General features: G+C 37.6%; 1 protein-coding gene across 1 annotated transcript in view; it reads right to left on the reverse strand.

Moving 5' to 3' along the window:
* LOC112047664 (sodium/potassium/calcium exchanger Nckx30C) overlaps positions 1-14333 on the reverse strand; it is a 98527-nt gene that overhangs the window by 11951 nt on the left and 72243 nt on the right. Inside the window, exon 6 of the mRNA XM_052887778.1 lies at positions 12269-12521. Within this exon, the coding sequence (XP_052743738.1) occupies positions 12269-12521 (253 nt within the window). The remainder of the gene's footprint in view (positions 1-12268; positions 12522-14333) is intronic.

Genomic DNA, 14333 nt, shown 5'->3' on the forward strand with positions numbered 1-14333 from the left:
ACGGGCGCTAAGGGTTGATTTATCTGTTGAATTTTGAACTCTATTTCGTAGTGCACAGGGTTGATGTGGGCTATCAGCTATTTCCGCGTTATCGATCGAAAGATGCACCCAACTGATGCAGTCTAGTGTTTGTTAGGTATTTCCCTCTAGACCTAAAGTAGACAGCGGGTGTAGTTTTTGGTCAATTTGTAGTACACATTTTTCTTTATTTTTACCTATTTTTTTGATGAACGACATTGAAAGAAAGAAAGAAAATTAGTTTATTGGACACACACACACACACACAGAAGACAACAAAAAAATAAACTTTTTTTTTTAATTCTTTACAAGTTAGCCCTTGACTACAATCTCACCTAATGATGATGCAATCTAAGATGGAAGCAGACTAACTTGTTAGGAGTAGGATGAAAATCCACACCCCTTTCGGTTTCTACACGAAATCGTAAAACGCTAAATCGCTTGGCGGTACGTCTTTGCCGGTAGGGTAGTAACTAGCCACGGCCGAAGCCTCCTACCAGCCAGACAACAATAAAGAAAACTAATATGAAAATAAATTAATTATAGCTAAAGATGATGTGTACCAAAACGGTGTACCAAAACGGTCACCATTCAGCAGTAGCGTGCACAACGTTTTTAACTAGGGTATGCACTATAGTATAAAATACTCACAAGTAACGTGGACGTGGCTTTCTAGTGGTACAAAAAATTTCAAAATCGGTTCAGTACATCCAGAGATTACCCCTACAATTTAACAAACTTTATCTCTTTATAATATTAGTATAGACGAACGAAGGCGTCAAGTATGAAATTATCACATAATTTTCAGGTATGTATTCCCAAGGGATTACAGAGCAATGAAATTTAAAATTATAACCATTTTGTGCCGTTTATTTTAAGGTAAATTAGGTTAAGGTAAGTTAATCAAAACGAAAGGCAAGGCTTTTTTAGCAATCTCAACAGAAGTAAGTAAGTGAGAAGGGAAGTCTGGCTCTGTAGTGGCTAGTGCGTCGCTAGAATAGATTGATAATGATGATGATGATGAAATGCCCGTCTAGTTTTGAATCCATACAAGGTTCTTAATCATAAGCAAGTACGCTCGCTAGTGGCATAAGCGTCGTAAACAAAAAAATACAATAATCGTCATAAGCAAAGCATTGGCTCACTGTTGAGCACAAGTCTCCTCTCAGAAGAGGGGTTAGGCTGATAGTCCACAACCCTGGCCCTAGAAAGTTAAGAAACTTCACAGGTATGCACGATTCCTAACAATGTTCTTCCTACAATTTGAGACACGTGATATTTAATTTCTTAAAATGCCGGCTTCGAACCTACACCCTCCGAGTTGAGGCAGAGGTCATATTCACTGGGCTATCACGTCCCTCATGATGAAAATGAAATGCTAGTCTTCAATCCATACGGGGTTCTTAATCATGAGCAAGTAAGTAGGTACGCTAGTGGCATAAGCGCCGTAAACAAAAACTGACTATAATCACTTGATAATTTCTGATTATCTCACAACTAGGCGACGCCGCGCGGTTTTACCCGCGTGGTTTCCGTTCCCGTAGAAATACGGGGATAATATAGCCTATAGCCTTCCTCGATAAATGGGCTATCTAACACAGAAAGAATTTTTCAAATCGAACCAGTAGTTCCTGAGATTAGCGCGTTCAATCAAACAAGCAAACAAACTCTTCAGCTTTATAATATTAGTATAGATTAAGTAATTAAGTTTTCCTATTCAATTCCTATATACAAATAAGAATTGAATATTTAGCCTATTAATAATTAGCCTATTTAAAAATGACGGTAGTTTTGAAAAATTTCAAGTTAAACGCATAAAGGAGCAGGATTCATCCCCGGGCGAGATCTGCAGCGTTTCGTTTATCGATTGCGCTCCGTCTGGGCTGGCTGCCGTAATGGCATCCGTGGAAGGCATTTCCGGCCCTATTTAAACGTTAATAAAGCATGAAATTGCTTAAACGTGCGTTAACTTTAGATAGACCTATTACATGTTTCTGGAATCCTGGTCGCATTATGTTGGAAGCATACAATTGCCTCAATGGTTCGTTTGTTAGCTGGTTATGTGAATAACGAGGTCTAGGGTTCAAGTCTCGGTTGAGACCAATAAATATAATTTAAGATATTATGGGGGTCTTTTTAAGAAATATCTCAATAGTGTAATAATTTTTCTTTCTACGTTGGACTCAAACTTGATTACAATCCTGCCTAATTCTCAAAAACCAAGAATACAGAGCTCTTACTGATTATTATCTAATACAGGAGAAAAACATTTTACAAAACTTTTATTTTCAGTTTTCTTACATCCATTAGAATAGTACCAAATTGGTACTCTACAATAGAAAAAAAAATTGTTAGCAATAACAATATTATGATGTGTTTTTTTTTAATATCATTAGAATATTCACGTGAATAAGATAGTACGCTTTGTCATTATGATATTTGTTTTTTAATTTTTATTACAAGTCTTATAAGACAATAGCAGACGCCGCGCGGTTTCACCTGCGTGGTTTTCGTTCCCGTAGGAATACGGGGATAAGGTTAAGCCTATAGCACTCGGGGATAGTGTAGCTTCCCAACAGTGAAAGATTTTTTCAAATCGGTTCAGTAGTTCCAGAGTCGATTCAATGCAAAGATTTTAAAGATGCTTGGAGCCCCTTGGATCAGCTTCCACCTTCACACAGGAAGTAAAACTATAAGAAATTGTAATGTTGACATCAATTGTAAATTACAATGTTATATGATTTTTTGAAAAGAGCAACTGTTGAGTTTCTTGCCGGTTTCTTCTCAGCAGAACCTGCCTTCCGAACCGGTGGTAGAATCTTTACAAATAGTCAACTGACGTGTCAAAAGTGCTTGTAAACTGAGCCTACTTGAAATAAATGATTTTTGATTTGATTTGCAAACAAACAAGTCTTTTCTCTTCATAATATTAGTATAGACAATGAATATTAGTTTATATTATAGATATGTTCCGGGCCTACAAAATTACCGCAAAGCGACTCCACTGAGCACACACATGCACAATTTTGTGTTAATTTAGTTATGTGTATATAGTTTTTACACTTCCTAAACACATTGTAGACAATATTTAAGTTTAAGTGTTTAAATAATTTTCGTTGTTTAATAAGCGACTCGGAACTTATATGGTTCCGAGACTTGGTCGCTAACTATGGGCCTGATAAGAAGGCTCAGAGTCAATCAGTGGGCTATGTTAGGAGTATCTCTGCGTGATCGAGAAATGAGGAGATCAGATCCGCAGAAGAACCAAAGCCACTGACATAGCTCAACGAGTCGCGAAGCTGAAGTGGCAATAGGCGGGGCACATAGTTCAAAGAGCCGATGGACGTTGGCGTCCGATAGTGCTGGAATGGCGACCCTGCACTAGTAAGCGGAGTGTTGGTAGTCCACCAGGAGGGCTGACGACATCAAGCTTGTCGCAGGGATTTGCTGGGTGCGGGCGGCTCAGTATCGTGATGTTTGGAAGTCCCTACAAAAGGCCTATGTCCTGCAGTGGATGTCCATCGGCTGATATGATGATGATGAATAAGCGACTAAATGAAATTAAGACAATTATGCACATAGTTTGTCCGCCTCATTTTTGATGCACTGTCTCTATATAAAGTATCATTGAGTATAGAAATATAGATACGAGTATACACGTCTTTAAAGAAGATCGCTACAGTTTGTAAAACCAAACCGATTTCAATAGATGTTACAAAATAGCCGTTTCAGCAATCGTGAAGGGTGGAAGAGTGGAAAGTTCAAGGAGACGTAGGTTCATGGTCTCGCTTTATTGCTTTGCCTTTAAAGTCAAAGGTTCGCAGACATTTGGGCGCTTTCTCTTCGATGGTTTGGAAATTTTGATAACCATCACGAGCATGTCTCTTAATAAGCTCAAGGCTTTTGTAAAACGCGAGCTTATAGATAAATTGTATTACGTAAATGATTACAAACGATGACAATCAATTATTTCATCAATCACGACTTAGCGGCTGAATTGATCTGGATGGCACTTACAGTCCATCCAGTGCTACATCCATCCATCCATTACATCCATCCAGTGCTAAAGGACTCTCGCGACTTCAGTTTGTCCCTTCGCCCTTAGACCTCTTTAATCCAGCCCTTACAGTAGTATCACTGTAAAAATGAAGTATCTTCTCCCGTTTTACCCTACCCTCCCTTACCCTACCACTACCCTACCCCTACCCGTCATACAAGATTTCATGAAATGGAGTAACTTCTCCCGTTTTCCCAACATTTCCCTTCACTGCTCTGCTCCTATTGATCGCAGTGTGATGAAAACTATACTATAACCTGCCCAGGAGTATGAAGAATAATTGTACCAAGTTTCGTTAAAATCCGTCGAATAGTTTTTGTTTCTATAAAGAACATACAGACAGATAGACAAAAATTTTACTGATTCATTTTTGGCATCATTATCAACCACTAATCACACCCTGATAGTTATTTTGGAAATATATTTCATGTACAGAATTGATCTACCTACAGATTTATTATAAGTATAGATAGATTGAAAAGGACAGAAGAAGACGTTTAGCAGAAATCAGTAGAAATATTAAAGAAAGTATAAGAGCGGATAGGAAAAGAAATAGAATGGAAACTATTGAAAAGTACATAATGAAAACAGGTGGTGTCAAAAAAGCCTATAAAGAATTAATCAACTCAAAGGACTGGATCGTTAAAATGAAAAGAGGATGTGGAAAATGGAATCATCACAGAGCAGATATTTTAGGGATTGCTACATCTTACTACAAAAAAATATATGAATGCAACATCTCACAGGACGAAAGTGATCTAACAGAGACCTCAGACATCCCTAACATTCTTTACGATGAAGTAGAAAAAGCCATCATTAGTCAAAGGAGGGACAAAGCACCAGGGCCTGATGGTATTACTAACGAAATTCTAATAGAAAACAAGGACTGCATGACACCTATCCTTACAGAAATGTTTAATGAGATCATGATCACCGAAACTATTCCACAGCAATGGACAGTGTCTAACATCATCCTTTTGTATAAGAAAGGGGACAAACATGAAATCGCAAATTACCGCCCTATTAGCCTTATGTCCAACATATATAAGATATTCGCTAAGATTTTATTAAAGCGAATTGAAAGAACATTAGACGAACAACAACCCATTGAACAGGCGGGTTTTCGTAAAGACTATTCGGTGATCGACCATATACACGTAGTACGCCAAGTCTTAGAAAAGTATGATGAATATCAGCGTACATACTACATTGCATTCGTCGATTACAGCAAAGCATTCGATTCCTTGTTTCATGCAAACATATGGGAGACCCTAAAGCAACAAGGAATTGAACATAAATATATTCGTTTAATAAAAAATGGACTGACGGCATCACTATTGGAGGATACAAGATATCGAATCTACGATACGCAGACGATACCACCTTATTTGCGACTAGTGCTTGCAGTATGGAACGACTACTTCTCAAAATGGAGCACGTGAGCCAGGAGTTTGGATTAAAAATTAATCGCAGCAAAACCAAGATGATGATCGTTGATCGGGCCAACAACAACTCGCCAAAAGTTACTCACATAGCGAATTGTGAGGTCGTTCCGTCTTACATATATCTAGGAGCTTTAATCACAAACAGTGGCGGTTGCGTAGACGAAGTTAAGCGACGTATGGCAATCACAAGAACCGCAATGGACAGGCTGAAGAAAATATGGCGGAACAAGGAGGTTACCAAAGCCACCAAGATCCGGCTCGTAAAAACTCTTGTTTTCCCCATTTTCTTATACGCAGCAGAGACATGGACCTTGCGACAAGTCGAGAAAAAAAAGATAGATGCTCTGGAGATGTGGTGTTGGAGACGAATGCTGGGAATCTCCTGGACTGAGTTCCGCACTAACGTCTCTATACTCCAAGAACTCGACATAAAACAACGTCTCTCGACATTAGTACACAGTCGCATTCTTCAGTTTTTTGGACATGTCTCCCGGCGAGGGAATGATTGTATCGAACGCCTTGTTGTGCAAGGGAAGGTGGAGGGAACTAGGCCACGCGGAAGGTCACCCATGCGATGGACCGACCAGATTAAATCTGCTGTAGGCGGTCCCTTGCATGAATGTACGCGACTCACTACACAAAGGGAGAAGTGGCGAATGCTCGTGAGGCGTATTACATCTGCCTCCAATACGTCCTAAGGACCACGACCGCTCTGTCAAGAGCGCAGCGACAAAGAAGAAGAATAAAAAATGTATATAATCAAAGTACTGCGAAAATACAACTGGAAAAAAAAGGCGAACAGATAAGAGTAGAAAAAGGTGTCAGACAAGGTGACCCTCTTTCTCCAAAACTATTCTCCGCTGTACTAGAATCGATATTTAGACGTCTCCATTGGGAAAATTTAGGAATTAATATCAACGGTACCTCACTAACGCATTTGAGATTTGCAGACGATGTAGTGTTATTTGCTAATACATCAGAAGACATAACAAGAATGATTACCGAACTGGCAAATGAAAGTGAGAAAGTAGGGTTGAATTTGAATCCAGAGAAAACAAGAGTAGTAACTAATGGAGAGAAAACCACTATAATCTCAGGGAAAACGGAAATCGATTACACAGATGAATACATATACCTAGGACAGCTAATGACCCAAAAAGATTCTGTAGGCAAAGAAGTAGAAAGAAGAATAACCAATGGCTGGAAGAGATACTGGAGTTTTAAGGAAATAATGAAAGATAGAACGCTTCATATAAACATGAAAAGTAAACTTTTTGATACATGTGTACTACCTGTCCTTATGTATGGCAGCCAAACTTGGGCGTTAACAAAACATACACTAAGCAAACTCGCGACCTGCCAACATGCAATGGAAAGGAGCATGTTAAATATAAAAAAGTCAGACAGAGTGAAAAAATCTGTCATAAGAAACAAAACCAAAACCATAGATATAACAAACAAAATCAAAAGGCTCAAATGGCGGTGGGCAGGGCACACAATAAGAGGAAAAGACAAATGGAGCAAATTTGTGACACAATGGTACCCCAGAGAAGGAAAAAGAAGAAGAGGTAGACCACAAAAAAGATGGGACGACGACATCAGACAAGTAGCAGGCGTGACGTGGAATAGAGTGGCTGAAGATAGACAGGAATGGAAGAGGTTGGAGGAGGCCTTTGCCGATTGGCAAACAGATTTCCAAAAAATAACCAAGAAACAGCTACTACACTCATAAATCTTTCGTTTATGTTTTTAGTTTGTAAAAATTAATAATCTGAATAAAAGGCTATTATTATTATATAGATAGATTAGAAAAACACCTTTTTTAAAGTCGCTTAAAATCTATACTAATATTATAAAGCTGAAGAGTTTGTTTGTTTGTTTGATTGAACGCGCAAATCTCAGGAACTACTGGTCCGATTTGAAAAATTCTTTCAGTGTTAGATAGCCCATTTATCGAGGAAAGCTATAAGGCTATATATTATCCTCGTGTTATTACAGGAACGGGAACCACGCGGGTGAAACCGCGCGGCATCAGCTAGTTTGTTAAATAAAATCTAGCTGAGAATACACGTATGAGTATGTAAAACGTGTCATAAAATTTTCACAATTAAGCTTTAAAGTCGGAAAAGCGAATATGGATAATTTGAGAGGAAAACAAAATGATTTTCTTCCGTATTAGGAGCATCTCCGAGCTGGCAGCGCGCCAAGGCTTGAGGGTGTGATATAACAATATAACATCGAAATTCCCATTTTCCACGGATATTTTTAATAGAATGCTGAGAAGAAATGGAATTATTCTGGTGAGCTGCTAGCTAGTGGATGCTTGCAACTTCATCTGTGTTGAAGGATTTTCCTTTAACACTGGTATGAAATTTTCATACATCATTAATCATTAAATTTTTATAAAAGGAAATCATATCACAGAACTGTCTGTGGTTTCTAAATAATTGTGTTATAGTTATTAACACGATAACAAAAAATCACAATCATTTTTTTTAAATATTTGTATGTCTGTCCGTCTGGTTGAACCGATAGTACCTAAATAAAAAAACAATGGTTGTCTGGACATTTGTAAAATAAACAGGATTAAAAAATTTTAAAATCAATTAAAAATCTTTTGTCGTAATTAAATGAAAATTCATATATTTTTAGCTTCTTTACATTCAATGAGACATTTTTCATAAATAACAATGATATTTATAATTTTGTTCGCACGCCCATACAAATATAACAACCTCTTATAGCGATGACGTCATTTCTTCGTGCCATTTAGTATGGAGCGTTTTTGAGTGATCTGCGGCAGTACCGCAAATATGACGTTTAAATCTCTGTACCTCCGAAAGTAATGATCGCAGATACCTGAACTTTTACAAAATTGATTTACTCTTAGAATACTCAAACTTTATATGCAATTCAAAAAACTCTCATCTCTTTGCACCGTGCTGGCATTGGAAGTTAGCAGGTTTCAAGGATTCTCAATTGTTCAAGTACTAAGTAGACTTTTATCGTTAATACTACCTCCAATCATTCTATTCAACCCAATAAATCATTGAGTAGGTCCATCGTCTGTGTTCTGGCTCCATCATCAAACCAATTCCAGACCTTCATAAAATTGTAGTGCTATAAAATACCTTCAATGTATAAATTAACAAACGTACTAGCTGTCTCTACGATTTTCGAAAGTTCCCCTCCATTAATGGTCCAGGATTCCATCATCAGATCCTGATATAAAAAAAATAGAACCACCCTGGAAGTATAGGGTATACTCAAACAAAAAAAGAATTTCCAAAATCGGTCCACAAATGACGGAAATATTGCTGGACATACATAAAAAAACATACATACAGCCGAACGTAGAATCTCCTTCTTTTTGGAAGTCGGTTAAAAATTAAGAATCTGCAACCAAATCCCCGTGCAAAGCCAGGGAGGGTAGAAAGTTGAAAGTTTTTATACTTCTTGAGATCTTTCATGGCGAAAACGGATACGTCGCATTCATACCAAAAGTCGCACGTCTGGAGCGAGGCCAAGCGATGTGCAAAAATGTTACTTACTATTTTAAAAATCGCGCGAGTTTGCGTAAAAATTAAGCAGTCAAAAATTGGCAGCCATTTTATTCGAACACTTTAAATGGGAAATTATAATTGTGCAATCTTGTCTTCGGTGAAAATATTTTCGTAAAAATGTGAAATCCAGCACTGTAACGGGTAATAACTCAGTGGCGCGCACGTGATGATTAACTGGGGTATGCACTACACGAACGAATTGTAAAAAATGCAAAATTCCTCAGTAGCATAAATGCACCGCGTACGAACTTATCTAATATAATCTATACTAATGTTATAAAGCTGAAGAGTTTGTTTGTTTGTTTGGTTGAACACGCTAATCTCAGGAACTACTGGTCCGATTTGAAAAATTGTTTCAGTGTTAGATAGCCCATTTATCGAGGAAGGCTGTAGGGTATATTATCCCCGTATTTTTACGGGAATGGGAACCACGCGGGTGAAACCACGCGGCGTAAGCTAGTCAAGTTATAAAGAGGTAAAATTGTAGAGGGTAAATTGTAGGATAGAGGAGAAGATAGGGGATCAGAACCACCACGTCACTTCAATGTGGGCTAGCGGGCTTATAGGTCACTAGCCGGCGCCCGCGACTTCCTCCGCGTGGAATTCAGTTTTTCACAAATCCCGCGGAAACCATGAATTTTTCCGGGATAAAAGGTAGCCTATATGTTAATCCAGAGTGAAATCTATTTTAATTCCAAATCTCAGCCAAATCGCAGTAAAATTGATAAAGCTTCATACAAACTTTCATTACCTATTTTATCCCCTTCAAAGTAGAAATGATCAAAATCCTTTATTAACGGGTGCCTACGTCATAACATCTACCTGCATGCCAAATTTCAGCCCGATCCGTCCAGTGGTTTTGGCTGTGCGTTGGTAGATCACTATGTCAGTCAGTCAGTCAGTCAGTCACCTTTTAGTTATATATTTAGTTTGTAGCGCACTAATCGGGACCGACTGCTAATCGGTCTCTCCGTACTCTTATAACACCATAAACTTCCTAAATCTAGAGAATTAACCCTAAAAATTCCTTAAAAGAAATAAAAGCTTAATATTTCATAACACTCCTTGGCATCTTCCTTCATAACACTCCCGAGGTATGTTTCTTACCATTTATTAACCAATTTTAATTTATTTTTTTGTTTGAAAGAGTATACCTCCAGATTGGTCCCATTACATTTCCATAAAAATCGGCTTAGTCATTTTGTGTCAAAATCAAAATAACTGAAATACGTCTTTGAAGTCGGTCCCTTTTGACGTACGGAACCCAAAGAGTAAAAGCAAATACTCTGAAGCACTACATGCTGTATAATAGTTTCAATTCTCGGATTACTGAGAGCGTGGCTTACAAAGAGCGACAAACAGCGTTGAAGTAATGGATTATACTCAGAACATAACTAATCCACTGCAAACTCTAGCTGTCTATGCTTCACACTTTACTTTGATACTAATGTAGGTCGGGTAGAGCTCTTTGCTACTTTTATACTGATATGCGCAGTCCTGGGTTCGATCCCCGGCTGGGCAGATTGAGATTTTCTTAATTGGTCTAAGTCTGGCTGGTGGGAGGCTTCTAACGTGGCTTCTAACCCTACCGGCAAAGACGTACCGCCAAGCGATTTAGCGTTCCGGTACGATGCCGTGTAGAAACTGAAAGGGGTGTGGATTTTTATCCTCCTCCTAACAAGTTAGCCCGCTTCCAACTTAGACTGCATCATCACTTACTATCAGGTGAGATTGTAGTCAAGGGCTAACTTGTAAAGAATAAAAAAAAAACTAGCTGACGCCGCGCGGTTGCACCCGCGTGGTTCTGTTCGGTTCAATACGGGGATATTATATAGCCTATAGCCTTCCTCGATAAATGGGCTATCTAACACTAAAAGAATTTTTGAAATCGGACCAGTAGTCCCTGGGATTAGCGCGTTTAATCAAACAAACAAACAAACTCTTCAGCTTTATAATATTAGTATAGAAGTATAGACTAGCGGACGCCCGCGACTTCGTCCGCGAATCAATGTAAACTTTCAAGCCCTATTTCACCACTTAAAGAGGTTTAATTTTAAAAATTTTCAAATCACATTATATTTCGTATTTTTTTTTATGATTTATGAAAAAAAAATTTTTAAACTGTAACTCTAAAAATGAAGAACTTTCCATACAAACTTTCAACCCCTATTTCACCCCCTTCTTATTTTATTTTCGCAATAAAAAGTATGCTATAACCTTCTCCGTATTATGGCATATTGAGTTTCATTTGAATTCATTCAATAGTTTCAGCGTGATGCCCGAATAACAAAAAAACAGACAGACAGACAAAAAAACGAAAAAATATATTTTTAGCTTCAGTATCGGTTGTATAATGCCCTGCAACGAAAATTTTCAAAATATCTTCAATGTACAGAATTTACAAAAAGTACAGAATTCGTATTATAAGTATAGATTCTATAACGTTTGTTGTTACAAATGGTCTCAAATTGCGAATAAATGTATATAATTCGACCAGTTTTATTATAAGTATAGATAGATAGAAGATAGGTATAGATAGATAGGGTAGGTTGGATTGAGTTTATGCTACTTTTTTGTATTCAACGGCCTCATGAGCTCAAAATACAACAGTCCAAGATCCTAGTCATTCCAGATGCCTAGAAACTCTAAACACATTTTTATTTGCGAAAATAATCTCGTAATTTTAATCGCCAATCATAAACTGCGACGTCATTCGCTACAAGGCATCGGTTTGTGATTGGCGCTTGCGGTGACGTGATATCGCCTATCACGCTGTTATGAATGACGTCACTTGCTAATGTGTTGTGTTTTGGCGGCAAAAATTTTACGTAGATATTTTTTCATTTATATTAGGGAGTGTTGATCGATCGTCAAGGAATTCCTTAACCCTACATCCAGTAGTCACAAGTCCTGGACTTTGCTTGGTGTTTTTGTCTCTACCACGCGATGGACCCGGCACCTGCACTGTGAATCCATGGAATGCTAAGATATTCGTATAATATATAGCTTTTAATACTTCCATAATTCAGTTTAAACATTATTCACTGGATTATTCACTGGATGTAGGCGGCTCAGTATCGTGATATTTGGAAGTCGCTACAAAAGGCCTATGTCCTGTCCATCGGCTTATATGATGACAATGATGATGAAGTTATAAACAAAATATTGGCATTAAATCCACTTACCCCACAGTGACGTCAAAAATATTGCTGCCAACAGAACTGGAGACGGCCATGTCTCCGAAGCCCTTTCTGGCAACGATCACAGACGTGATGAGGTCCGGCACCGAGGTCCCCGCCGCCAGCAGCGTGAGCCCCATCACCTCGGGGGGCACGTACGCCGCAGCCCCCACCAAGTTCGCCCACCACACCATGAGGTAAGAGAAGAACGCTATCCATACTATAGACCCTATAAATGTTACAGGAAAATACTTCTTCCCTGAAAAGAAAAAGAAAGAGAAAGATTTAATTTAGATCTCTACGATAAATTATATAACAGCATAATTTATGTAAGACAAAATATTAATTTATTATGTAAGACAAATAGTAGATTGTTATACAAGGGGCTAAAAAGACCCATTATATACGAGGTATTTTTAGGGCCCGAGACGTAAGGCGAGGGCCGCCTAAATAGAAACCGAGTTTATAATGAGTTTAACCCCACGTGTTACACTCTGCTTTTCACTACGATTGCGAGAAAATAAAATAGTTTAGTACAATATTCAATGATTTATTTTAATTGAAAATTAAATGTACAAAGTCTACAATTTTGGATATTAAGGGAGATGCTTTTACCCAGTAACATAATTTCCGATTACTGTGAAGATGAATAATGAGTATGTGAGGTAAACGTGGGAGATAATAGTTTAAAAAACTCCTTTCGTAAGTGAATCCATTCGTTGTTGTTTTCTCCACTTATTAAATTTTTCGTAGGTAAGTATTTAAATAAATGCGTCTCGACTTTGATGGTAACAGAATGAAAATTTCATCACTCTCCAAATTAGGATCACCATTCTCACTAGAAGAAGATAACAATAACAATTATTGTTGAAAATTATGTAAGTTACGGTCACAAATTTACAATGAATTTCTGAAAAAAATCAAGTGTGTATTATTCACGCCAATTGGTTTTTAAATTCTCGCTTTATAATTTTATTTTTTTCACATGAGAAAAAGGTACACAGGTATTACACCGTAAAGGATGTCCCATGTCTTCAAATCTCGCTCTATTCGCAACTCAATAAAAAATAAACGCATTCCACAGACAAGAACGCTGCATTTCATTCCAATTTAAAGTTTTTTATTTATTTTTCAAAACAATCAGGGCCTTACCTATAATGATTCTATTTTCGAATAAAACCTCCTCCGTTTTATAGTAGGCTATCCCTTAGCTAGTACTCGTAACAGGCAAGAATTAAAAAACAAAATTACTTTAGACCCTAGAGGCTGAAATGCTTGTTTAGCCCCGCTGTGGAGTGGTAATATGACAGTGTTTTTGAGCAAGAGTAGTGAAAAATATATATAAATTATTTGAATTATACAACATAAATCAGATTACGTAATACTGAATTCCAAATTTACCTATTTACGGAATTTGGTTAAAGAGCCAATATAAATATCAGTGACAGAGCTATGGGAAATACTGCCGAGCACCCTGTAAAAAAATACGTACGCCGCTAACTGTTAACTATCATTGATAGTGTTCTTTTATATCGCAAACATTCTAGCTCATCCCGCCACATCCCTCGAGAGCAAACGCGCGTCTCTCCAGAGCGCTATAAACTCGATAACTTATAAATGGCGCTACCAACAGAACTTTACGTATTGGAAGCTTGGAAGATTGTTATAAAAGATAAAAGAGATCGTATTCCTTAGCAATTTGTGAAGTAGACTCTTTGACCATTAAAAAGAATGGACCCGTTTCGCACCCAAATTCACCAACGTTTTTTGAGGGGGACGAGGTAAACTCACACATCGAAAACATTTAACACCATTAAGTATATACTGTGTCCATATACTACACACAACTATATTACTGACTTGCAATACACACACGCGTAATGTTTACACAGACTAATGAACACATCGCTTAGTCTATCCACAGAATATATAAGTATATAGAATGTTCGATTACTTGATCGATTTTTTGCTGTTCCGTCAAAAGAATCGATTCTTTTTATAAATCGCTTTATTACAAATTTGATAAAATTATGCTAGAAATACTTACAAATGAAACGTTACTGCATCTTTT

This window comes from Bicyclus anynana, chromosome 20, assembly GCF_947172395.1.
Source record: "Bicyclus anynana chromosome 20, ilBicAnyn1.1, whole genome shotgun sequence".
Lineage (NCBI taxonomy): Eukaryota > Metazoa > Arthropoda > Insecta > Lepidoptera > Nymphalidae > Bicyclus > Bicyclus anynana.